This window comes from Triticum dicoccoides, chromosome 1A (assembly GCF_002162155.2).
Source record: "Triticum dicoccoides isolate Atlit2015 ecotype Zavitan chromosome 1A, WEW_v2.0, whole genome shotgun sequence".
Taxonomy (NCBI): domain Eukaryota; kingdom Viridiplantae; phylum Streptophyta; class Magnoliopsida; order Poales; family Poaceae; genus Triticum; species Triticum dicoccoides.
Window position 1 is genome coordinate 460,559,269 of NC_041380.1, and position 27,861 is coordinate 460,587,129.

Sequence of the window (27,861 nt, forward strand, 5' to 3'; positions counted from 1 at the left end):
CATCCATATGATAAAGAGCCCGGGCTGACATGGCTAGTCGTAAACCCAAAGTGGCACTAACTTACAGGGACAGGCATCCATGACCCAGCATCTAACGTGTCGGTCATCAGCGAGTGAATCCAGGCTGTAGCACTGGGCTAACAGGACTCCGGTGAACCGGGCTGTAGCAGGATAACAGGACTCCGGTATTCATCGCATGACATTTCCCCGAAGGGACAGACACAGGATCGAAGAAGGACACATGCCGGCCAGCCTAAGTGTTCCGGAGCAGTAGCAAGCTACCAGGGCTCAGCGGAAGCACTAGGAGACATTTCCCGGTAAAAGAGGCTACTAAGGATAAACAACTAGATAGTCAGATCCCACACATAGCAATACACATTACACGTACGCATAACATGCAAGTATGTGCTGTACAACATGGCATCACAGCATAACTCAACAACTCAAATAGATAAAGGCTCAGAAGAGCCATCATAGCAATTATTACAAACAGGGGTCACAAGACCCATCATACAGAGCATACAAGCAACAAGCGGAAGCATTACATGTCTGGGTACAGACATCTATAAATGAAAAAGGCTGAAGAGCCTGACTATCTACAACATCCGATCAAGATCGTAGCTGAGGTACTAGCTACTAGTCGAAGTCCACGAGAACACTAGTAAGACCGAAGTCTCCGCTGCAAAAACATAAATGAAGCAACATGAGTACAAAGGTACTCAGCAAGACTTACATCAGATCCTAGCATACATGCATTTGTATCAAGAGGGTACTATGGGGTTTAGTTGCAGCAAGCCAGCTTTGACTCTGTGGCTATCCTGTTCTACGACTACCAGAAACTCTTGAGGTGAGACAACGTACACGAGTCCACTAATCACCACACAATACACTACTATGGATTCATCCCCGTCTCCCTACGAGAAGGCCATCCATAGCACTCACACTTGTCTTGAGCTTTTTATAGTATCCACTTCAAGTTGTCTATGTACCATGTAAGCATCCAAGAAGTCCATAACCGCGGACCCGGCTATTCGAATAGATCATGTTAACCCTGCAGGGGTGTACTTCTTCACACACGCTCTCGCCACTTACCGCCATGTACACGTCATGTATCTCGGCAACCTTCAAGCGGGAGCCTGGCGATGGTGTCGGCCACGACCTGACTAACCACACAAGACTCTAGCCCAGGTTTATCGCCTATTCGGGTTCCATCCGCAAGGAGATCCGGCCGGGGTGTCGCTCACGGCCCCAAACGATGTGAGCAGGGTTCCCAAGCCCACCATCCGGGTGCCACTTGGTACACCGTGCCACGTGTGCCTAGTCTGTCCCAAGCCCACCCTGCCGGGTGCCACTTGGTAGAAAAATAGCACTACCTACAAACACCAGAAACTAGTTGCAACTCCTGGACAGAGATCAAGTTGGTTAATAAGTCGAGAGGGCTTGGAGCGCCCGGAGCCCAATGTGTGGTAGTATCGAGTCATTGGACAACATACATAGAACTCGGTGCTTAAGGACGGTTCCAGTGAGACAACCCACCATGTACTCCTACATGGCCTCTCACCGCTACCTTTACCAAATCGTGTTCACACACTTAACTCTCAGCACCAGAACATATCGTAACACTCCAATTCATTCCTAATGAATCAGACCTGACACAACTCTAAACAATAGCAGGCATAGCATGGTAGGAACACAACATGGCTCAATCAACTCCTACACATGCTAGTGGGTTTCAACTATTTACTGTGGCAATGACAGGTCATGCAGAGGAATGGGTTCAACTACCGCAGCACAAAGTAGCAGATGAATCGTTGTTGTCCTAATGCAATAACTGAGAGCAGGAGCGAGAGAGTAGGGTTCTATCGAAATGAACAAGGGGGTTTGCTTGCCTGGTAAATCAACAGAGGAGGCACTGCTTCACAGACAGGTACTCTGGAACGGACTCCGGAGCAGGACCTATCGAGAAGGAACAGTGTCGGCAATCAATACACAAACATATGCAACAATATGATGCATGAACATGGCATGAAGATGTGATGTTGTTTGAGCTAATGCAACTAGTATTCATTTGGTTTGAAGTCCATTTGAACCATAAGCTCAAATGCAATTCTAAATTAAGTCTCTTAATGTGCCATAATGTGTTTTCCCATATTCAGCATGTATAAGTTGGTTTGTCATGCATGAAACTAGTACAGATGGAAAGATTACATTTTTCTGATAATTTTTCATATATAAATTATTTTAATCTGAGCTACGGTTGAATTGATATGAATTTTTGAAGTTTAAAACAATTTCTGGAATTTCCTGATTTAATTTAAATCCAGAAATTATATTATTGCGCCAGCATGACGTCAGCACGACGTCAGCAGTCAACTGCGGCTGGCTGGGGTCAAACCTGACATGTGGGGTCCACACGTCAGTGACAGGGGGTTAAACAGGGTTAGATTAACTTAATTAACAGATTAGGGGGGTCGGGCCCACTGGTCAGTGTTAGTGGCTAATTAGGTTTAGTTATTTTTTAACTAAAATTAGCAGGGCCTGGCCCCACTAGTCAGCGACCCTGGGGGGGTCAAACCCCAGGTCAAACAAGTCAAACCCGCCGGCGGTTAGCCGCCGGCGAGGTCCGCGGCGTACATGTGCCCCGGGTTTCCTCTGTGGTGCTCCAAATGGCGCGCGGCTAGGCGCGTTGGAGAGCTAGCACGATGGCGCGTCAGGCGGTGACCGTGGCTGGGCCTGGGGTGGCCGGCGTCGACGGCGGCGAGCTCGGCTGCGGCTGCCGGAGTTCGGTCGTGCACGAGAACCCGTTTGGAGCTCGAGGACGAGAGAAACAACGCGCTAAGGATGCTCTACGGGGCCTTACGAACGTGTTGGACTCGCCGGGGTGACCAAATGGTCACCGGAGCTGCGTCGACGGCGAGCTCGGCGGCGGCGGAGGTTCGGCCATGGTGGGGAAAGGGCTTACGGCGAGCGGGTGACTAAGCGGAGAGGGGGAAACGGTGGCGGAGCTCACCGCGGATCCAACGGCGTCGTCGGCGAGCTCGGGGAAGGCTTGGGGCAGCCGGAGCGACGACGGCGATCTCGTCGGCCGAAGCTTGAAGACGACGGCGATAGTGATGAAGCGGAGCTCGCCCGGGTTGCTTGCTCGGTGAGGAGGGAGAGGGGGTCGCGGCGGAGCTGGGAAGCGTGTCGGGGAGGCGAGGGGAGGCCGGTGGCCACGGCAACGGCGAGCGGCGGCGGCGATGGCGCTCAGGTGTGCGAGGGAGAGAGCAGGGGGAGAGGAGGAGGGCGAGGGAGAGTGCGAGAGAGGTCGGGGTGGCTGCGTGGCGTCTCCGGGGCATCCAGACGAGGAGGGGAGAGGGCAGGCAGGCAGAGAGGGAGGTGGCGTGGCGCGGTGGCGCGCGCGCGCGCCGGGCACGCTCCCCTCCCTCTGTCGAGGACGAAGACGGCAGAGGAGGAGGCGGGCTGGGCCGCCTGCTGGCTGGGCTGGCCTGCTGCTGGTAGGCCAGAGGCGCCAGGCAGAAGCCCAGGTAAGGTTTTTCCTGTTTTATTTCTTTTCTAATTTTTCTGACATTTGTTCTGATTTAGTAATAATACTAAATCAATTTATTTACTTATGCCATTTTTTTATGGAAGATAGTTATATTAATCCAGAGCTCCTTTATAAATGGCATAATTTTTGGACATATATTAATATATATAACTAATATATTTCCAATGCAAATATTTATCGGATTAATCCAAATAGCCAAAATAAATATCCATGAGCTCCTAAAAATATTGGTTTGATTTTTATCTCTGTCCAATATTTTCAGAGAGCAACATGAGCATTTTCTTGGACCCTTTTGGAGAAATTTTTATTTGGGTCATTTCAAAATGATTCTGAGGGTTCCACCAATCCTCATTTCAAATTTAAATGAAAATTTAAACACGATGCACAAATGACTAGCTAGTCTAGGTCATACCAGAACTAGGGATGTGACACACACTTTGTTAGCTCCCTTTGGATCGACAAAACCTTCCGGTTGCATCATATACAACTCTTCTTCCAGAAATCCATTCAGGAATGCAGTTTTGACATCCATGTGCCAAATTTCATAATCATAAAATGCGGCAATCGCTAACATGATTCGGACAGACTTAAGCATCGCTACGGGTGAGAAGGTCTCATCGTAGCCAATCCCTTGAACTTGTCGAAAACCTTTTGCAACAAGTCGAGCTTTGTAGACAGTAACATTACCGTCAGCGTCAGTCTTCTTCTTGAAGATCCATTTATTTTCAATTGCTTGCCGATCAACGGGCAAGTCAACCAAAGTCCATACTTTGTTCTCATACATGGATCCCATCTCAGATTTCATGGCTTCTAGCCATTTTGCGGAATCTGGGCTCGCTATCGCTTCTTCATAGTTCGTAGGTTCATCATGATCTAGTAGCATAACTTCCAGAATATGATTACCGTACCACTATGGTGCGGATCTTACTCTGGTTGATCTACGAGGTTCGGTAGTAACTTGATCTGAAGTTTCATGATTATTATCATTAGCTTCCTCACTAATTGGTATAGGTGTCACAGAAACCGGTTTCTGTGATGTACTACTTTCCAATAAGGGAGCAGGTACAGTTACCTCATCAAGTTCTACTTTCCTCCCACTCACTTCTTTCAAGAGAAACTCCTTCTCTAGAAAGGATTCATTCTTAGCAAGGAATGTCTTGCCTTTGAATCTGTGATAGAAGGTGTACCCAACAGTCTTCTTTGGGTATCCTATGAAGACACATTTCTTCAATTTGGGTTCGAGCTTATCAGGTTGAAACTTTTTCACATAAGCATCACAGCCCCAAACTTTCAGAAACGACAACTTTGGTTTCTTACCAAACCATAGTTCATAAGGCGTCGTCTCAACGGATTTTGATGGTGCCCTATTTAACGTGAATGCAGCCGTCTCTAAAGCATAATCCCAAAACGATAGCGGTAAATCAGTAAGAGACATCATAGATCGCACCATATCTAATAAAGTACGATTACGACGTTCGGACACACCATTACGCTGTGGTGTTCTGGGTGGCGTGAGTTGCAAAACTATTCCGCATTGTTTCAAATGTAGACCAAACTCGTAACTTAAATATTCTCCTCCACGATCAGATCGTAGAAACTTTATTTTCTTGTTACGATGATTTTCAACTTCACTCTGAAATTCTTTGAACTTTTGAAATGTTTCAGACTTATGTTTCATTAAGTAGATATACCCTCTGCTTAAATCATCTGTGAAGGTGAGAAAATAACGATATCCGCCACGAGCCTCAACATTCATCGGTCCACATACATCTGTATGTATGATTTCCAACAAATCTGTTGCTCTCTCCATAGTACCGAAGAACGGCGTTTTAGTCATCTTCCCATGAGGCACGGTTAGCAAGTACCAAGTGATTCATAATCAAGTGATTCCAAAAGTCCACCAGTATTGAGTTTTCTTCATGCGCTTTATACCGATATGACCTAAATGGCAGTGCCACAAATAAGTTGCACTATCATTATCAACTATGCATCTTTTGGCTTCAACATTATGAATATGTGTATCACTACTATCAAGATTCATCAAAAATAGATCACTCTTCAAGGGTGCATGACCATAAAAGATATTACTCATATAAATAGAACAACCATTATTCTCTGATTTAAATGAATAACCGTCTCGCATCAAACAAGATCCAGATATAATGTTCATGCTCAACACTGGCACCAAATAATAATTATTTAGATCTAATACTAATCCCGAAGGTAGACATAGAGGTAGCGTGCCGACTGCGATCACATCGACTTTGGAACCATTTCCCACGCGCATCGTCACCTCGTTCTTCGCTAGTGTTCGCTTAATCCGTAGTCCTTGTTTCGAGTTGCAAATAATAGCAACAGAACCAGTATCAAATACCCAGGTGCTACTGCGAGCTCTAGTAAGGTACACATCAATAACATGTATATCACATATACCTTTGTTCACCTTGCCATCCTTCTTATACGTCAAATACTTGGGGCGGTTCCGCTTCCAGTGTCCAGTCTACTTGCAGTAGAAGCACTCAGTTTCAGGCTTAGGTCCAGATTTGGGGTTCTTCTCCTGAGCAGCAACTTGCTTGCTGTTCTTCTTGAAGTTCCCCCTTTTCTTCCCTTTGCCCTTTCTCGGTGTTCTGGGAACGGGGGTCCCCAGACTTGCCTGCCTGCGGCCTGTGGTGTGGCTCAGGCAGGGGCCCAACATGGCCCATCTTCATCAGCCCAAGTTCAAGACCCTCGCGAGGGGCCAAACCTCGCGGGGCGGACGACAGGAAGCTTCCTCAGAGGCAGCCTCATCAGGCAGGCTCGCGAGGAGGCGGAGAGATCAAGGCAGGGGTACCTCGCGAGGATCCCATGACGCAAGCCGTACCGATCGAGGCCAGGCGGGCGCCAGGCGGGCGCCGGCCTGTGCAGTGTCCTTGTTTCCCCTTTGGTGCAAAGGGAGCAAGCACAGGACAAGGCATCGGGCAAAGGTTGCCATTCCGGTGCAACAAGACCAAGACCAGCAGAGCGGCAGGATGGAGGTCACCGTGGAGCCCAAGACGGCGTCATCACCAGCGCTTTTGGTAGCCGAAGACCACCTTTGGTCAGGATAACTTGTACTAGATGTTCCCCTTCAAAATGATCAATTATTGGCGCCCTTCCCGCTCAATTATTCGGGGAGAGGCCCAGGGCCTCTATAAATAGAGCTAGCCATCACAGAGTAGAAACATCTAGACACCCAAGGGAGATGGGCAGACAGAGAGAGAGAAATCTAGAAGAACCCTAGCAGAGAGAGAGAGAGAGGCGACGGAACTCACCCTAGCAGTTCATCGCACCAGCTCAAGAACACCTCTCGCGAGGCTGTTCTTCCCTTGTACTATTCATCATTAGCCCCTGAGGCAATCCACCACACCACATACTGGAGTAGGGTATTACACCACAACGGTGGCCCGAACCAGTATAAACCTCGTGTCTCTTGTGTTGCTCATCATTTTCATCTTAGTTCGCACAAGTGGATCGAACGTAGATCGGTAGGGGAGAGATCTCCGCACGCACCCCGGTGTTCGAACCTCAAGAGTCCGCCGGAACCCGAAATCCGACATTTGGCGTGCCAGGTAGGGGTGCGCCAAAACCTTTCTTCCGCTGTTCTCGTGTGACCTTCCGTCGTGTCCATGGCTGACGCTCGTCGGGCTCGCGCCGAGCGCCGGGCTGCTCGCGCCACTCGCGTCGCCCAGACGGCCCCCGTCGGCGGCCCCCTCATCGTTCCCCGTCGCCCGCCGCCAATGCCGCCACCGGCCCAACGGGGAACGAGCAGCAGGCATCGTCCCAGCATCCTTCGGTGCGGCGGGATGGCCGCACCGCCACCCCGTCGCTGACTCCAGCTGGCTCGTCGTCCCACGCACGTCGCGCACCCATGGATGCGCACGCCTCACTGCTCTTGGCACGGGAGCTCCTGCACTATCACCCCGTCGATGACCTCTACGAGGACTGGCTCGCCCACATCACCGAGCTCGCCAGTGCCGCCGGGGGCTCCCCCTTGCGGTCCCTCTCGCTGCCTCGCCCTCCGTCCCATGCAGGGGGCGAGGATCAGGATGCGCCTCCGCTGCCTCCTCCCCAAGAAGGTGCCTTGGCTCCAAGGCACGCAGCCCCAGGGCGGGACCCTCCACGTCCGGCGCCTGCGCAGCAAGAAGGGAGCTGCCAAGAGATCCCACGTCCCCGGTAAGGTGCTCGCACGCTCCCAGCGCCGACGCGCCAAGATTGCGCCCCGGCGCCTCCACAACAAGACCCCGCGCTGGTCCCAGTGGCGGCGCGTGGTGACCCACGAGAACAAGTCCAGCACCAGCAAAGGGCACCGGTGACCATGGCGGGCTGCCTCGACTTCACCCCGAGCTGCGCGACGTCACATGGCCAGGCAAGTTCAAGCCTGACCTCCCTCCCTGCTACGATGGCACAGTGGACCCTGCGGAGTTCCTGCAGCTCTACGAGCTGGGCATCGTAGCCACCAATGGAGACGAAAAGGTGATGGCGAATTGGTTCCCCATGGCGCTCAAGGACGGCGCCCGCACCTGGCTCCTGAACCTGGCTCCCGGCACAATCTCCTCTTGGAGCGAGATGCGCACCCGCTTCATCGCCAACTTCCAGGGCACTTGCGACCGGCCCCCGGCCGTGAGCGACCTGCGCCACATCAAGCAATAGCCAGGAGAAACCCTGCAGAAGTACATCCAGCGCTTCAACTACGCTCGCCTCAAGATCCCCATGGTAACTGAAGAAGCTATCATCTCAGCCTTCTCCGACGGCGTGCGCGACGTCAAGATGAAGGAAGAGCTAGCAATCCATGAAGACATGTGCACATCCCTGGAGCTGTTCAACCTGGCGACCAAGTGCGCCAGGGCTGAGGAAGGGCGTCTCTCCCTCCTCGAGCTCCCGGCTGCCGACCCGGAAGAAAAGAAGTTCAAGGCCAAGGACGTGAAGCGCAAGGGGGCTGCCGTGCTAGCAGCGGATCCGGACACCAAGCGAGGCAGGGATCAGCCTGAGTCATCCAAGGGCGGACGGTACTGCGTGTACCACGACCTCCACACCCACAACACCAGCGAATGTCAAGAACTCCGAGCCGTGCGAGATGGGCGAATCGGCCGACGCCCAGAGCGCAACGACAGGGGCTATGGCCGAGGAGGAGGAAGAGGTGGCGGACGATGGGAAGACCGTGGCCTTCGCCAGGGATGGCGTGACCGCCCTCGCGAGGACCACTGGCAGGATCAGCCTCGCGAGGGAGGCTGGAGGGACCAACCTCGTGAGGGCCACCCGAACGGCAACGTATGCGTCCCTCCTCTGCCGCCTCCACCAAGGAGGAACGAAGACCAACACCAAGACGATGGGGCTGGGGGCTTCCAAGAGCCGCGTGCAATTGCTTGCATCTTGGGCGGCGCCCAGGCCCCAGCTTCACAGTGCATCTTCAATCAGTTTGCTCGCGAGGTGAATGCAGCCCTTCCCAAGCTTGAGGCCACGCGCCCTCTCAGGTGGTCTTTGTGCGCGATCACATTCAGTTTCGGAGACCAGCTCAAGTGTGCGGCAACGGCCGGAGTCCTCCTGATGCTTTGCTCCCCAGTCATCAGCAACGTGCAGGTCACCAGGACCCTCATCGATGATGGGGCAGGACTCAACGTCCTGTCTGTCGAGACGTTCGACAATCTCCAAGTGTCGTACGACCAGCTTCAGCCGACCAAGCCTTTCTCAGGAGTCACCGATGGTTCCACTGTTCCAATTGGGCAGGTCCGCCTTCCGGTCACCTTCGGGCAACGCAACAACTACTGCACCGAGCTCATGGACTTCGACGTCGCTCACATCCGCTTGCCGTACAACGCCATCCTCGGGTACCCAGCCTTAGCCAAGTTTATGGCAGTGACTCACCATGGTTACAATGTCCTCAAGATGCTAGGAAGCAGTGGAGTCATCACCGTACCCTGTGAAGAAAGGGACGCAGTGTGCTCGCTCGAGCGTGCGTTCCAAGCCACAGCAATCGAAGACCCAGATCGCAGGAGCGGGAGGCCTCTCGAGGCGACCCTCAAGAAGAAGAAGACCTCACCTGGCCCGAGCCACAAGGAAGCGGGCACCTCCGGAGGTATTGCGTCAGGATTCGCGCCCGATCAGGGGGCGCCGCCCTCTCGCGCATAGGAAGGCGTGCCCGGCGCCCTCCTCAGGTAGGGTCGGGGGCTCTCTCTTGGAGAGCCGCCAACCTTGCCAAGGTCACGAGGGAGGCGCTCGGGCACCACTTGGAGGGGTGCTTTAAAGCACGCTTCCCTCAGGAAGGTACAAGTCAAAAGAGACCAACCCCCCAGGAGTTCATCGCAAGGAACACCCATCAGCTACAAGAGTCCAGAGTCATGCGCGGCAGCCGCCGCTTACCTACCGTGGCCCCACATCCGGGCGAGGATGGAGGACTGCGCGTCTGCGTCGACGTACCAGGGCTCAACCGAGCTGCGTCCCAGGAGCGCCTATGGCCTTCAGCCGTAGGGCGCTGCATGGGACCACCTCACAGCTACGTTCGCATGCCCTTCAGCCTGCCGAGCACGGTCGCCGCACATCAGTGCCTGTTGAGGAGCATTCTGGAGGCTCAGGAGGTCAGGCATCGCGCGGTCCTGGCGAAGGTGGCGATGGTCCCCGAAGACCTGCACGTGCCGCCGGAGCCTCCCGAGGCCCCTGGGCCTGGGGGCTCATGAGGGCCGACGTCTTCACCGCGCATCGCTCACTTCCTCAGCATCACTTCATCTTCAATAGCACCAGGTGACATCTTTTAGAGTTCTACTTTCAGCTGGGAGCGCCCACAGGGCTGCACCATTCCCAGGCCGCGTGGGTCCGTCCCCGCGGCATGTATCCATTTTGTTTATACTCTTTATTTGCCTTGTTGGGGGCGCCCCTCGGGCTGCATCATCCCCACGCCGCTCGGGCCCGACCCAGTGGCGGTCGCTTTTACCTGCGCTTGCTTGAAATTGGATTTCCTCCTATGTGCTTAACATACCTGACCTAATCACTTGCTCGATCGACGCCTATTTGAAGAGCCGCTCGCTCTGGCACGGCGCGTGTGCACGGGTTCGTCCCTGCGGCGTTGATAAACCTGAGTGGTCGAGCTCTGGCCGCGGCAGCCCCGCACGGCGCCACCTCACCAGGCCCTCAGTACCCTGACCGCTCCCTCGGAGTGACCATAGGTTGGCCGGCGACCGTAACGACAGGCCTTGTTTCTCCTCATGATTGGTGTGCAGGACCTACTCCAGGAGCAATGTTGGGGGCATCGTGAGCTCTCTCTCCCTCTCTTCGGCACGGACCGCTTGCACGTTAAAAGGGGGATACCTGAGCATCGCGACTCATGGGCTCCTACTGGCTCTCCAGCCCTCACCCCCTGGCCTTGACCCACGGCATCGCGACATGTCATACCAGTGGCGGCTGAGCTCGCTCGAGGGCCGGGACCTGAGGACATAGAGCATTAAGGAAAGTGCGGGGGAGCGGGAAGAAGCTCGCGAGGGCCTCACCCAGCAATACCTCGGCCACCGCCTCTCGAGCTGGGCGCCTCTCCGTGGAGCTACATCAGACGCACAAGATAAGTCGCGCCCTCACAAGAGCTAGACCAACCCAGCGCTAAATCCCCGCCCAGTGCAACTCTGTCACAGCGACGCTGCCTTCCTTTCTCGCCCAGCAAGGATTGCTTGAGCGCTAAAGGGGACCTCCCAAGCATCGTGACTCGGGGGCTCTTACCGGACCTCGGGCCGCTCACCTCCTGGCCTTGACCACGACATCGCGACCTGGCATACCAGCGACGGCTGAAGCTTGCCTGGGGACTGGGACCTGTCAGCGTAGAGCGCCAAGTCCTCGTGAGGATAGAAAGGGGGAGCTTAGCCGGGACAGAACGGACACCTCACGCCAATTCATATTAAGAATATAATATTTACAAAAAGCGCGGCAGACGCCTTACATACCCTCGTGGGGTGTTGCTTTAATTCCTCACAGGGAACAAAAGGTGCTAACCCTAAGGAATGCTACTTGCTAGCATCTCCCCGGGCGACGCCATCATCAACAGTGGGCTGCCCAGCGCCGGCGCCAATCCCATCCAGATCAGTGGCGTCGGCGGCCCGATGCAGCTGCCCCACTCCGAGCACGGCGCGAGCTCGGAGGCTCGTAGCTGTCGTCGCTCGTCTCCGGGGACGCGAGGAGTTCGGGGGAGCCGCTGAAGCCCTCAGTCCCTCCGTTGCTGCCTGAGGAGCTGCAGGAGGACCAATGGGCGGGGCTGGTCCCCGCCAGTTCATCACCACTGCCGCTTCCCTTAGGGCAGCATTCTAGCCGGCGTCCTTCTGCATCAAATACCTTGAAGAACATCAAGGAGGCACCGTCGTATTCAAGATGGATCACCAAGGCGCCGTCCGCGCGACAGACACGGGCAATCTCACCCCAGCCCCGGGTCATGAAGACCTTGCCCGGAGCGACGACCGCGACCTCCGCTCCGGTTGTAGGGGTGCCACAGTCGGCGTGTTGCAGCCAGAGCTCCAGGGCCCCGCTCGGCGGCATCTCGAAGGCGAAGGAGGGAGGAAGGTGGATCCACGAAGTTGGAGGCATGGCGGCGTGGAGCACAAGCTCGCGAGAGGAGCGCTCCGCGTGGACTCCAGGGGGAACGACGCGCACCACTGTGACTCGCCGGCATCGGCGGCGACGCTGTCGGTGTTGCTCGGCGCCCTCCCCCCTAGGGCCTACGACTCGGGTGTGCAAGGGCAGCGAAAACCCAGGCGGCGGCCGCTCGTACCACGGCCTCGACACCACCTGCCAGGCGCCTTCGTCCCGGTGACAAAGGATTGGCTGCTTCTTCGGCGGGAGGGGGTCAGGACCCTCTCTGGGGGCCTTTCCCTTCTCCTCAGCTGAAAACCAGCGGATCGGTGCCATTGGTGCAAGAGGAAGCAAGGATGAGGAAGACGAAGAGGAGGAGTAACGGAAAGGGGTGAACTGGCGGAGCTCATGCAGCCCCGTACTTATAACCGGGGAAGGCCAATCGTCGAGCACCATGACCTCAGGTAATCATGACCCATATCTCTGCATGTAGGGACTCATCAAGTTGCACAGTTGCCGAGGCGTTGTGGGAAGTGCAGACGCCCATGTCCAATCAACCGCCACGCGGCGCCCAAGGCTGCAGGCTGTTAGGGCCCGCGGCGCTTCGCGCTTACCTCTTCGCTTCTCTGCGAAGCCAAGCCCGCACGTGCCTTGGGCCCGGGGGCTACTGTAGGCGTTCTGGGAACGGGGGTCCCCAGACTTGCCTGCCTGCGGCTTGCGGCGTGGCTCAGGAAGGGGCCCAGCGCGGCCCATCTTCATCAGCCCAAGCTCAAGACCCTCGCGAGGGGCCAAGCCTCGCGGGGCGGACGACAAGAAGCTTCCTCAGAGGCAGCCTCATCAGGCAGGCTTGCGAGGAGGCGGAGAGATCAAGGCAGGGGTACCTCGCGAGGATCACATGACGCAAGCCATGACGATCGAGACCAGGCGGGTGCCGGCCTGTGCAGTGTCCTTGTTTCTCCTTTGGTGCAAAGGGAGCAAGCACAGGCCAAGGCATCGGGCAAAGGTTGCCATTCCGGTGCAACAAGACCAAGACCAGCAGAGCGGCGGGACGGAGGTCACCGTGGAGCCCAAGAGGGCGTCATCACCAGTGCTTTTGGCAGCCGAAGACCATCTTTGGTCAGGATAACTTGTAGTAGATGTTCCCCTTCAAAATGGACAATTGTTGGCGCCCTTCCCGCTCAATTATTCGGGGAGAGGCCCAGGGCCTCTATAAATAGAGCTAGCCACCACAGAGTAGAAACATCTAGACACCCAAGGGAGACGGGCAGACAGAGAGAGAGAAATCTGGTAGAACCCTAGCAGAGAGAGAGAGGCGATGGAACTCACCCTAGCAGTTCATCACACCAGCTCAAGAACACCTTTCGCGAGGCTGTTCTTCCTTTGTACTATTCATCATCAGCCCCTGAGGCAATCCACCACACCACACACTGGAGTAGGGTATTACACCACAACGGTGGCCCGAACCAGTATAAACCTCGTGTCTCTTGTGTTGCTCATCATTTTCATCTTAGTTCGCACGAGAGGATCGAACATAGATCGGTAGGGGAGAGATCTCCGCGCGCACCCCAGTGTTCGAACCTCAAGGGTCTACCAGAACCCGAAATCCGACACCCTTTTTCTTGAAACTGGCGGTCTTGTTGACCATCAACACTTGATGCTCCTTCTTGATTTCTACCTCCGCAGCCTTTAGCATTGTGAAGAGCTCGGGAATCGTCTTATCCATCCCTTGCATGTTATAGTTCATCACGAAGCTCTTGTAGCTTGGTGGCAGTGATTGAAAAACTCTGTCAATGACACTATCAACAGGAAGATTAACTCCCAGTTGAGTCAAGTGATTATGATACCCAGACATTTTGAGTATATGTTCACTGATAGAACTATTCTCCTCCATCTTGCAGCTATAGAACTTATTGGAGACTTCATATCTCTCAATCCGGGCATTTGCTTGAAATATTAACTTCAACTCCTGGAACATCTCATATGCTCCATGACGTTCAAAACGTCGTTGAAGTCCCGATTCTAAGTCGTAAAGCATGGCACACTAAACTATCGAGTAGTCATCAGCTTTGCTCTGCCAGACGTTCATAATATCTGGTGTTGCTCCAGCAGCAGGCCTAGCACCCAGCGGTGCTTCCAGGACGTAATTCTTATGTGCAGCAATGAGGATAATCCTCAAGTTACGGACCCAGTCCGTGTAATTGCTACCATCATCTTTCAACTTTGCTTTCTCAAGGAACGCATTAAAATTCAACGGAACAACAGCACGGGCCATCTATCTACAATCAAACATAGACAAGCAAGATACTATCAGGTACTAAGTTCATGATAAATTTAAGTTCAATTAATCATATTACTTAAGAACTCCCACTTAGAAAGACATCCCTCTAATCTTCTAAGTGATCACGTGATCCAAATCAACTAAACCATAACCGATCATCACGTGAAATGGAGTAGCTTTCAATGGTGAACATCAATATGTTGATCATATCTACTATATGATTCACGCTCGACCTTTCGGTCTCAGTGTTCCGAGGCCATATCTGCATATGCTAGGCTCGTCAAGTTTAACCTGAGTATTCTGCATGTGCAAAACTGGCTTGCACCCGTTGTAGATGGACGTAGAGCTTATCACACCTGATCATCACATGGTGTCTGGGCACGACGAACTTTGGCAACGGTGCATACTCAGGGAGAACACTTTTATCTTGAAATTTAGTGAGAGATCATCTTATAATGCTACCGTCAATCAAAGCAAGATAAGATGCATAAAAGATAAACATCACATGCAATCAATATAAGTGATATGATATGGCCATCATCATCTTGTACTTGTGATCTCCATCTCCGAAGTACCGTCATGATCACCATCGTCACCGGCGCGACATCTTGATCTCCATCATAGCATCGTTGTCGTCTCGCCAATCTTATGCTTCCACGACTATCGCTACCGCTTAGTGATAAAGTAAAGCATTACAGCGCGATTGCATTGCATACAATAAAGCGACAACCATATGGCTCCTGCCAGTTGTCGATAACTTGGTTACAAAACATGATCATCTCATACAATAAAATTTAGCATCATGTCTTGACCATATCACATCACAACATGCCCTGCAAAAACAAGTTAGACGTCCTCTACTTTGTTGTTGCAAGTTTTACGTGGCTGCTACGGGCTTAGCAAGAACCCTTCTTACCTACGCATCAAAACCACAACGATAGTTTGTCAAGTTGGTGTTGTTTTAACCTTCGCAAGGACCGGGCGTAGCCACTCTCGATTCAACTAAAGCTGGAGAAACTGACACCCGCCAGCCACCTGTGTGCAAAGCACGTCGGTAGAACCAGTCTCGCATAAGCATACACGTAATGTCGGTCCGGGCCGCTTCATCCAACAATACCGCCGAACCAAAGTATGACATGCTGGTAAGCAGTATGACTTATATCGCCCACAACTCACTTGTGTTCTACTCGTGCATATAACATCAACGCATAAAACCTGGCTCGGATGCCACTGTTGGGGGAACGTAGTAATTTCAAAAAAATTCCTACGCAGACGCAAGATCATGGTGATGCATAGCAACGAGAGGGGAGAGTGTTGTCTACGTACCCTCGTAGACCGGCAATGGAAGCGTTGACACAACGTAGAGGAAGTAGTCGTACGTTTTCCCGATCCGACTGATCCAAGTACCGAACGTACGGCGCCTCCGAGTTCTGCACACGTTCAACTCGGTGACGTCCCTCGAGCTCCGATCCAGCCGAGTGTTGAGGGAGAGTTTCGTCAGCACAACGGCGTGATGATGTTCTACCGACGCAGGGCTTCGCCTAAGCACTGCTACGATATGACCGAGGTGGAATATGGTGGAAGGGGGCACTGCACACGGCTAAGGAACGATCACGAAGATCAACTTGTGTGTCATGGGGTGCCCCCATGCCCCCGTATATAAAGGAGGGAGGGGGAGGTGCGGCCGGCCCCTAGGGGTGTGCCTGGAGGAGTCCTACTCCCACCGGGAGTAGGACTCCCCCCTCTTGCCTTGTTGGAGAAGGAAAGGGGAAGGGGAAAAGAGGAAAGGGGGGTGTCGCCCCCCCTTCCTTGTCCTATTTGGACTAGGGGGAGGGGGTGCGCGGCCTGCCCTGGCCGGCCCTCCTCTTCTCCCTTAGGGCCCATGTAGGCCCATTAACCCCCCGGGGGGGGGGGTCCGGTAACCCCCCGGTACTCCGGTAAAATCCCGATTTCACCCGGAATGATTCTGATATCCAAATATAGGCTTCCAATATATCAATCTTTATGTCTCGACCATTTCGAGACTCCTCGTCATGTCCGTGATCACATCCGGGACTCCGAACAACCTTCGGTACATCAAAACACAAAAACCATAATTACGATCGTCACTGAACTTTAAGCGTGCGGACCCTACGGGTTCGAGAACTATGTAGACATGACCGAGACACGTCTCCGGTCAATAACCAATAGCGGAACCTGGATGCTCATATTGGCTCCTACATATTCTACGAAGATCTTTATCGGTCAGACCGCATAACAACATACGTTGTTCCCTTTGTCATCGGTATGTTACTTGCCCGAGATTCGATCGTTGGTATTCCAATACCTAGTTCAATCTCGTTACCGGCAAGTCTCTTTACTCGTTCCGTAATACATCATTCCGCAACTAACTCATTAGTTGCAATGCTTGCAAGGCTTAAGTGATGTGCATTACCGAGAAGGCCCAGAGATACCTCTCCGACAATCGGGGTGACAAATCCTAATCTCGAAATACGCCAACCCAACAAGTACCTTTGGAGACACCTGTAGAGCACCTTTATAATCACCCGGTTACGTTGTGACGTTTGGTAGCACACAAAGTGTTCCTCTGGTAAACGGGAGTTGCATAATCTCATAGTCATAGGAACATGTATAAGTTATGAAGAAAGCAATAGCAACAAACTAAACGATCAAGTGCTAAGCTAACGGAATGGGTCAAGTCAATCACATCATTCTCCTAATGATGTGATCCCGTTAATCAAATGACAACTCATGTCTATGGCTAGGAAACATAACCATCTTTGATCAACGAGCTAGTCAAGTAGAGGCATACTAGTGACACTTTGTTTGTCTATGTATTCACACATGTATTATGTTTCTGGTTAATACAATTCTAGCATGAATAATAAACATTTATCATGATATAAGGAAATAAATAATAACTTTATTATTGCCTCTAGGGCATATTTCCTTCAAAAACCACACCGAAGAGGGCAAGAATTAGCATTTCCATTGATGCAGACGGCTGGAGTAAGAAAATCTTCACACTAGGACGAATGGTGCCAAAATTGCAAAAGAGAGGAAGAAGCATGGTGGCACCGACACGACATTTACAAATAGGAGCTTCGTGCTATGGCCGAGAGCAAGAAATCCTTGGTGGCCGAACAAACAGAAGAGAAGGCGGCGAGGTGGAATGAACTCAAGTTCATGGAGGATGAGAAGTAGATAGCAAAGATGGCGGCTCAAGCAAGGAATATGGATGTGGAGGAGTGTATAATTCCACTTGAGCAAGAGAGGCTTGCAAAAGAGAAGAGGGCCGAATAGCATGCTATCATGTTCATGGACCCGAGCTCAATGGATGCCACGACAAGGAAATATTGGTTACTCAGTAACGGTAAGACTTTGGCCCAATCGGAGGTCGGCCGTGATGCTGATGGTGGCGGCCGTGTTGACGGTGGTGGCGATGGTGAGCATGGGAGCGGTTGAGTTCGTGAAGTATAAACTGATAGGGCTTGGTCCACGACATAAGACATGCCATGTGGGAGCATAAGTTGGGAAGCACAAGTTACTGCTGGATGGGAACACGAGATAGTTCAAGTTGGAAGCATGGGTTAGTACTAGCTGAAGCACACATTCGCTCAAAAACGTTCGTCGATACCTATTAACATGAGATTCAGCTTTGAAGATCTCGACAGGAGAAACATAACAACAAAAACGTTTTGTGATTCGGACATACAGTTCAAGAGATAAATAAATTTTAAAAAAATAATAAATAGTAAAAGCACAAACAACCCACACGTGCTCCCATACTTGATAAAGAAACGTATAAACTTCGCAACAAGTGACGCATATACAGTCCACTACTTGTCACCATCAGAGAAGGTGAGAATGACCTTTGCTAATGATACCCTTTAACTAGTGATTAAAAAGAGAGTAATGCTACACCACGTAAACTAACATATGGTTTTTACGTAAAAGAGGACGTGGAAACAAGGGATTTGTTCGATGGGGATGGAAGGGCCCATCCCCTTGAAAATCAGGGGGGAGAAGAAAAGTAGTTAGGAAGATTACGTAGGCTTAAGTAGCTTTTATGTAGATGTAGGATTATTGTTAAAAAGACTACCAAAAACTAAAAGAACAAACTACTCCGATATTTAATGGGTTGGAGCACAAAATTCTTGGGCCAAAACATCTATAACCCTCCAAAAAAAGTCTATAACCCGCCGTGAAACAGAGAAAAGACAACAACTACCAAAAACTTAGAAAAAATGTCCTCACGAATCTCTGTGCATAAGATTTCACGACTATAGCATCGATTAAGCTATACTTACCTCTCAATCAACCAGAAATAGTAAACCTGATTCTAAACAGGATACTAACTGTTAGGCCAACAACAGAAAATACTACTCCCTCTGTAAACTATCTAATGTTCTAAAATGTATTATATTAATTTATAGAGAGAGTATTTTATTTCCCTGGCACTATGCATGCATGTATCTGAATTAAATGGACTGAGCTTTAGTCCAAATAGAACGAGCAAAGGAGAAAAGGTGTACAACTCTATTGAATAAAAAAAAGGTCAATCACGAAAGTCAAACGTCCACGTATACTTTTATATTTTAGTTCTGCGGATCAAAGAGGCTCTTATCCATTACGAGTTTACATGTCATCTGCTTTATATGATCATACATTGGAGAAAACATCACCTGGTTAACTGGTTTTGATGATGAAACTATGATCCCATAGGATTCAGAACGTATGACACTTCAGTCTTGTGTTTGTAGCTATCATATCATCGGAAATCCTGCGCAACAGAGCCCGTTAGTTTAGATTGCACATGATATATCAATTCTTCTAAAATGTGCAACCCAGCAGATATCCTCTTACGCACTCAACTATAGTCACATAAGCCCATAAGATAAATTCACATCGACTATATAAACCACTCATAATATAGCAAGTTACTCATCATGAACGCCTGAATATACAGTAACTTATTATAAACATCCACAGAACTACAGTCACATGCAGTAAGGCGGGAAACACCTGCCAAACTTTTTGTGCATCATATTTCTGCTTCAAACAGTTCTGCTGTTAAAAGGATGAAGCACAAATGTCAAACGAGAGCACAGAAACAACATAGTCACAAATACGCAGAACATGTTGCGCGTATACAATGTCACCGGAAAAGTTTTTCCTTCCGGATTGCTTTGTTCAAGCGTCCACCTCCGCGATGAACAACTTATAATATACTGAAAGATAAGGAAAATATGAAACCACGACTACCTCTAGCCGCGAGAAATTTCTTGCAAAGTACAGGTAGTATACATAGGTACAAATATACAGTGCTTTTTCTATAACAAATTTCTCTCACGAAGTACAAACAGTTCTGCTTCTGAAAGGATGAACTGCAACTGCTCAGCGGAAGAGCAAAAACAACCCAGTAATCACATAAACAAAGGACGTATACACGTATGCACCATCTAAGGATAGGCTGTTTCGTTACCTTCTCCGAAGGTGTAATGAAATACTACTACATATGCACTTGGCTTGGCATCCATTTTATATGTACATCACAGCTAGAGTTCCTTTTCATTTTCTATTGTTTCGTCAAACTGTGTCGAGTATCCCTTGTGACCCAAGATTGCACATGATATCGGAAGATTACAGGACACGCGAAGTATCTGCACACTCGATTTAGCCGGATTCACAAGTATCTTGCTCGGAGCGAGTCCTGGACCATCTCGCGACCTGGCCGTCCCATGATGAACTGACAAGCATTGGATCGGACGGATGCCAGCTGCAGTCTCGAACTGCCAAATGATGATGTCCTTGCAGTTTGGCAACTTGCGACCCACTTACCTGAACATGGGAACAAGGATAATAAAATATGTTGGAAGAGCCTTTGCAAATCATGAAAAGTAAAACGAACTAGTAGTTCAATTTGGTTGTGACTATTCATGTATGGTCGCACGGCGAAGGCACCTCACTGAAAGATCTATGTTATCCAAGAGTGACTAAAAGCTACTCCCTCCGTATCAAAATGTAAGACGTTTTTTGACACTATAATAGTTTCAACAAATGTCTTATATTTTGATACGGAGGGAGTACCTAGGTGTGAAGTGTCACATTTCTAATTCAAGAGGCATGTCTACACCGTGCGTCTATGTATGAGATCCATACACGCAGTCACGTAGTAATGTTGTCATATGGTACTCTGGTTGTAGAACAATAAAAAATTGCCACTGGATTAACATGAAAAAGTGGAACTCTGTTCGAACAGGGAAGAGAACAAGTAAAAGGAAATGCATCCAAGGAATTGTACTTCAAGTATGTTCTCCAACACTTTCTAAAGCCGTAGACTGTGCAATAAATGGTACTTCAAGTATCTTCTCCATCACTTTTTACAGCTGCAGAATGTGTGCAATCAACCTTCTAAAATTTTGATTAAGAAAATGGACATAAAAGCGTCCAGAATTGTCACATGAAATCATCCTAAATTTCTCAACAAGAGTACTTTCACGTCATTATGTTTACGGAAATTGTAACATATATTTAGAGAAGAAAGTATATACAGGAGACGTGTTGATGTGCAAAATGGCAAGTAAAAGGATGCAGATAGTAGTAGTAGTAGTAGTAGTAGTAGTACAACAAGAACAAAAGAACTCGAATGGGCTGGCATGTTGAATAGAGACATACCACATCATAGATGCAGACACTAGCATCATAAGATCCTGTATATATGTACTTCTGTCCTGTGCTGTACGAAGCAGAGGGTATTAGCCTATCAGCACATATCCACTACATATAATCTGAAAAAAAAATAATGCCAAGTTCCTGAGCAGTCACAGTATGTACCTATATGTGGGAGAAAAATAGCAGCGAATTAATGTACGGAGAACTGAATGGCCCCGGTATGTAGCTACTGACTGGTCATGTGGATGCTTTTGTTGCTTGTACTGTTGTGGATATCTTGAATATCTGTAGTCCCAGGCAGGGACTCTGTTTTCGGAACTGTATCAAACAATAAGATCAGTATAGCTCTGCAGTAAGCCAATATGTCCAAATCCGAGCAACAAAAAAGTGGATTAAGCAGACTGCCTGTTGCTTAAGACATACCCATCAGCATTGGATGTCATCTTCCGGATGTCCCACATCTTAATAGCTTGATCTTTTCCATTTGATATGAAACATCTACCATCTCCACGGCTGTCAATATGAGTAATGCCATGCAGATGTCCAGTCAAAACCCCAGCCGCTTCCCCTGTGGACAAACAACGTCTGTCCCAGACCTGAAGACAGGCTACCAGGATCACATGCCACAAAGTTTCTAAAATGAAAAAAAGTTAAGAATAATTTTTTATTCGTGTTCCAGAGGAAACCTCAAACTTAGCTAACACAAAGGTTGTCACCTAATTCAAAACCACATAGGAATTCTTGACAAATGAATTATAGGTGCTTGTCCGGTTGTCCACTATTAAAATATAAACATATATGATGCCTAGGGTAAAAGGCATGTAGTAATCTCTAATTGATGATTTACTAGGTACCTGCTTCTCCGGTACTCAAGGTAACAAAAAGAATGGTGCAACCATTTTTTAAACTACACGTTTGGCAGCTCAATAACAGGATTGTATCGGTGCGATACCGGCAATCCCCTAAGAAATATAAACAAAATTCCCAGAAAGATAAGAAAAATTGAATGCTTAACTAATGCTATTGCAACATCAGAACTAGCAAGAATTCAATTTGATTACTTCTTTATTTGAGAATTAAGAATCAGGACAGCGGTACTGTGAAAAATGGTTTGTAGGTAGGTAATGATACTGGAGTAGAGTAACAAAAAATATAAGTTAGGATAATGACGTCCAACATGTTCTGTCGAACCATCTCATTTTATTTATGCACTAGTCAAAGCATATTTACAGGTATAAAAAAAGGCCATGAAAAAAATGCTAAGGAATATTAGCTGGCACATCATTAGCTTCATGGCATGCAATCTTTTATTTCTTTATATTTTTAGAAATCATGACAAGTGATCTGCTACTCTACTGGAAACAAAAATATCCAAGCACGTTCAGTCATTCAGCAATATGGAGGGTGCAACATAAAATGCCTTCACACTTTATATGTTCAGATACGATCAGGAAATATGAGAATAGCAATTCAGTCAAATACGTTAATACAGAAGAAATTACATAATGTTGCCAGGAAAAAGAAATCACGTAAAAATAATTTATAACAGTATGCTACCTTGCACAAGTTATCATCGCTTCCAGAATAAAGTAGGTTACCAGATTCATCAGCAAATGCTACTGTGTTGACATCAGACTGAAATGTAAAAAAGAAAATCAATTATACTATCAACTAACATATCAAATATTTATTACACAAAGATTTCTGAGATGCAAACAATCCAAGGAAATAAGCAAGGATTCAATTGCATTGCTGCTATGACAATCTATATGCATCTCAAACTGTTCAATCTAAACTGCCAAAACGTCTTATCTTTAGAAACAGAGGTAATATTAAGTTTTCAGGCTAGCTAAAATATCCTATACATGCCTAGTTTATTTTTCGAACAAGTATTAGGAGAGTTTGTTTTTCAGAACAAAGAGCAAAACAGAGTATGACTTTGCCCAACAAACAGTAGAGCAAGATGTTAAGGCTGCAAATTTTCATCTGCTCCTGATAACCCAACATGATACTTCCAAAATATATACTGTTGCCACTGGATTGCAAAAATAAATAAATAAATTTATCAAGTCATTATTAAAAATCCAATATGGATAAATTCCCGACTGGAGGAGAGAACTTCCTAGCTTTTTATACATGAATCATAGTAAAAAAAAAATCAATCAGTTGACTTAACCAAGTCAGTTTGGCATCAGCATCACAGCATAGTTTCTAGAACAAAATTTGTGAGCACACGGGTGTTGCATTTAAAAGAGCAATGCCAATGGTTTAGTTGTACGTTCTTTAAAGTTGGTAGGTAAAACCTCTTTAATAAAAAAATGGTAACAAAATATCGTCAGAGACACATCAAAGGTACATAGTATGCTTGGTTAGGTGCAGCGACATGTCTTGTCGAAAATTGGGCAGACCATGGCGGACCCATATAAAAAGGTCAGAGATTAAATTAATGTCCGCCGATGGCTGGCAAATTTTGCAGCCCCGACAAGGAGTGCCACTTACACCTAAGAAATCAACCAAATGATAGTTTCCACACCTTCTGCCCACCAAATATTTTTTACTAATACCATTATCCATCTTCAGATTCAGCATAAATTTTTCTTTAGAGTTTAGATCAATTATCAGGGTATAACTACCTCAGTTGTCACCCATGCCCACTTCGTGGGAAATAAAAAAGAACGGACAGATAGATCATATCTGGACAAGTATGGATGAAGTTACTTGGCTGGTAAGATAGCACAACCAACTTAAGATCATTGGACTATTAATCACTTCCAGTGAGATAAGAAACCCAAAAAATGTGATCAGGCAAATATTTAAGAAGATACAACCCAAGAGAAAAAATAATGTCATACTGTATGGGCAGGCAAACGCAATGTCACTTTGTTTGCCTGAAGGTCATAGACATATATTGAATCATCATTACTGCCAGCAACAAGCTCCCGTCCATCAGTGGAAAATTTAACAGAAAAGAGTCCAAATGAATATCTAACATCTTCATGCTCTGAAAAATCTAATCCATCATGGATGTCCTGCAGAAAGATGTAAGCGGCATTAATAGTTTAACAGAAAAGTATTTGAAGTGCATATCAAGCATCTTTGTGCAGAGAACAATCAAATGCATGTGGATGTGCTACAGGACGATTAAGTAAATATTAAATCAGCTGTGGACCTGTTGAATCACAAAGTAAACTTAAAATGCCTGAAGTCATAAAGCAGTATATTTCCATAGTACTGAAGATATCAAAAAATTATAACCATAAAATAGGATAAGGGTGGCACTATCTCAACAGAGAAAAAATGCCATTTTTCCTGCAGAAGGGCAAATCTTGATGAGAACTCACAGTGACATTAGCATATGATTCTTTTGAAGCAGTGCCAACATTGACAATATGGATAATGGGTGCCAGACTAGAGTAGACCTGCAGATTGATACGTCATAAGAAAGTTCACAAATCCAACTTTGCATGCAAAAAGGGAAGATAAAGGGAACAGGTAACCGACGAAGTTAGGCTACACAATAATAATATACAGATAGAAAGAACTAGCATCCGTTTTTCCAATATGTTCCAATTTAGCACTGGTAACCAGAAAGATCAGATTCAAACTAAAGCTACCGGAGTTATCTTATCAATGTATTGACAATAGCTCAGATGAAACATCAAGTGCTGTTTCCCAACCCTCACAATGTTTCCACTACTAGTACAGTAAGTACTAAAAGCACACCCCCACTAGCCTTGTTCCCCAAATCAGATACCTTACAAAGTTCAGTTCATCCTCTTCGGTTCAAGGCAATTGCATGTCATGCATGCATTTCCTCTCAATAAGAATAATGAAAGAGATTGACTGCATGAATCGATAAAAGTTGTACCAGAGAACTACACATTTCCAAAACTGAGCCCATGCATACAGAGTTAGGGGGAAATTAAGATGAACCGAAAGAGAAGACAAAGATCTTACTAGTTAAGTTTTAGTTAACTTACGAGGAACCTTTGATCAGGTGATAACGCTGCATCACTAATTGTCCATCTCAAACTTCTAGCATGAATGTCCTTGTGTATTTCCCAACCTTTATCGACATCATATATTCTTATGTGGCTTCCCTGATAATGAAAACAAAAGGATGATTAGGAAACCGAAAATTCAGGAAATTGTACATGTGCTTACTAGAGCTTAGTAAAACGTTTACTATTGCATTAGAGCATAGCATACCTGAAAACCAGCAACAAAAAGAGAACCATCGGCAGAAAACTGTGAAACATAAGCTCGTGAATCCATCGTATCCACCGTCTCAGGACCATCCACTGGAAGATAATGACCAAGAACGAATGCACGATCAACCGGAGAGAACTTTCCATTTCCTGAAGAATTAACTTCCCTTCCACGTAACAACCTAGTTACTGAGACTCTATCCATGGACTTGCGGATGCTTTCACTAGGTCCTGATCTTAGTCGAGTCATATGGAAAATATCATTATGTAATTTTGAGAAATCATTATTCACTTCGACTGAACTAGATCCATCACTATTCTGCCCTTCAGGCTCACTGGATCCCTGTAGCCTACTCATGCCATAACCCATCCTTTTCAACTGCTATATGTATGTCAATTCTCCTTTCAAATGCTCATCGATACGTAGACTCCAAAGCTTGCTTCTGGAGACCGAAGAAGTTCCAAAAAATGAAAACAAAAAAGATGTGAGTGAGCAAGTAGGTAAAGCATACGCTGCATAAGAGTTATATATGCTTGACAAGAGAAAGATATGTTTACCCATGATTATGGAATGTGCTACGAGTAATTGAAAATAACAACCCAACCCAAAGAATAGGCCATCTGGTGAGTGAGATAAAGGAGGTGACGAAGGAGAGAGAGCTTTTATGTGTACATATTGGTCGTTTACAGAATAGGACTGCAGATCGTTTGGCTTATATGTCGAGAGTGGAACTCTGAACCGACTTGTGGTTGCAGGAGCCTCCAAATACTCTGATTAGCTTGATGGCAAGCGATTGTACAACTATTCCTACATAAGTAAAGCTCTTTTTTCACGCAAAAAAAAGTTTAATTGTTCCCTTTTTAAGAAAGGAGGTACTTAATTGTCAAACAGATCTAACTAAGTTTACCAACAGCTCAGCTTAGCATTACGCAGCTTGGAAGGATCATTTTAGCAATGTCCTATGAAGGAGGTATTCAGAGCTAGAAGTTGTAGCCAAAGCAACTGAGCGTGATACCATGAGTCTTATCACATAACTTATTCCGCACGTACATGTTCTCTGCTTGGTAAAAGCTATGATCACATAGTGAGCAAGAACAAACAATGAATCTTGCATCCATGGTATTTCCCTTGTTTCAGGCAGCTCTGAGCTACTCCTACCAATTTCGATAGTGCAAAATCAGCAAACTTCAACATATACTCTTCAGCACAAAATCAGCGAGGACTAAGCCGGCAACATCGCGCAAACACTGGCGCCGGCTTAGCATATATAGCAGGAGCGGTGGCTGTTGATCTACTGCCGATCCTCGTCGCGCGCTTCTCCCGCAGCGCAACCACATCTCCTAATTCCTAAGCCCAATCACCCGGACAGAAACGACGGAGGAACTGGATGGACGGGGCTAACCGAGCAGGGACGGAGAGGGGCTGGTTTGGCCGGGAGGAGGATGCCGCGGAAGGAATCGAATCGAACCGGAGCGGAGCGGAATCGAGCTAGCTCACGGTCGTTGCTCACTGGCCACCGCTTGGGAGTTGGGGCCTGCTCTTCTCCTCCTCCGTCGTGCTTGGCAGCGAGCAGATTTTTTGCCACCCGTTTTCTTGGAGCGGGTCCCACTAGCTGACCCTTTTTTTTTGGCTGACAACCACCGCTTGCCAACCGCCGACCCATTCCAGCCTTCAGGAACGGGCCGATCGGTGACCGTACGACCGGGGCTGCGTTGCTGGCCCGTGGGTCGCATTGGGGCACGGCTCATCTCTGGTTGCTCCATGTCCAGTTTGAGGCGTTTCCTATTTTGCCTAAAAAAATGAGGCGTTCCCTATTTAGCACTGGGAGCTTGGCGAAATCACTAGGACTCTTTGTAAAGGTCACTCCTACCTTTTCAGGCTGCAACAAATGACGCACATTATATGCGCGACTTGTTGCAATGCAGAGGTTTTTCTTTTTTTTCATAGATCTTATTTAAAATGTTTTCTCTTAAACATGCGTTTAAATCTTGAACTGTTTTCATTATTGAATTTTCCGCGTTAAGATTTTCAAAACTAGATCCAAGCTAATCGATTTTAATGAACTTTTTTCGCGCAAAAAACAGGACGAAAAACCAAACCGGAAGCATCTTTTTTTTTCCTTTCCGAAAAAGGTATGACTATGCCTCTCACGAAAACAAAAAAATGTGCCTCCTCCAGAAGTAAACCCGTGCCTCTAGTGGAAGGCAAAAAAACAAAACACTATTTTTCGTTTCCGAGATGCACGGCCGCGCCTCTCGCGGAAGGAAAACGCGTTTTTTTTGTTTTCGAGAGGCACTTTCTTGCCTCTCGTGGAAGCTCCGTATCTCTCGTGAAGGCAAATTCGTGCCTCTCACATAAGGAAAAAACATGTTTTTTATTTCGTTTTCAAGGGGCACGACCATGCCTCTCATGAAAGGGAAAAAAACATGATTTTTTTGTTTCCGAGAAGCTCGGCGGTGCATCTCACGGAAGCAAATTCATGCCTGTCGTGAAAGTAAAAAAACTCATTTCTTTTTTTCCGTTTTCGAGAAGCTCAGTCGTGCCTCTCGTGGAAGTAAAGCTGTGCCTCACATGGAAGCAAAAAAACATA

General features: G+C 48.0%; 1 protein-coding gene across 1 annotated transcript; it reads right to left on the bottom strand.

Annotated features, from left to right (window-relative positions):
- Window positions 1-19,691: 19,691 nt before the first annotated feature.
- LOC119278927 (LEC14B protein-like) lies at window positions 19,692-26,843 on the bottom strand. Its single transcript, XM_037560306.1, has 10 exons — window positions 26,674-26,843; window positions 25,272-25,713; window positions 25,043-25,162; window positions 24,404-24,481; window positions 23,915-24,091; window positions 22,620-22,697; window positions 21,486-21,658; window positions 21,225-21,380; window positions 21,066-21,126; window positions 19,692-20,228 (listed from the first exon to the last, which is right to left on the bottom strand). Exons 2-10 carry the CDS (start codon window positions 25,638-25,640, stop codon window positions 20,064-20,066), a joined length of 1,377 nt encoding a protein of 458 aa, XP_037416203.1. The 5' UTR covers window positions 25,641-25,713; window positions 26,674-26,843; the 3' UTR covers window positions 19,692-20,063.
- Window positions 26,844-27,861: the final 1,018 nt, after the last annotated feature.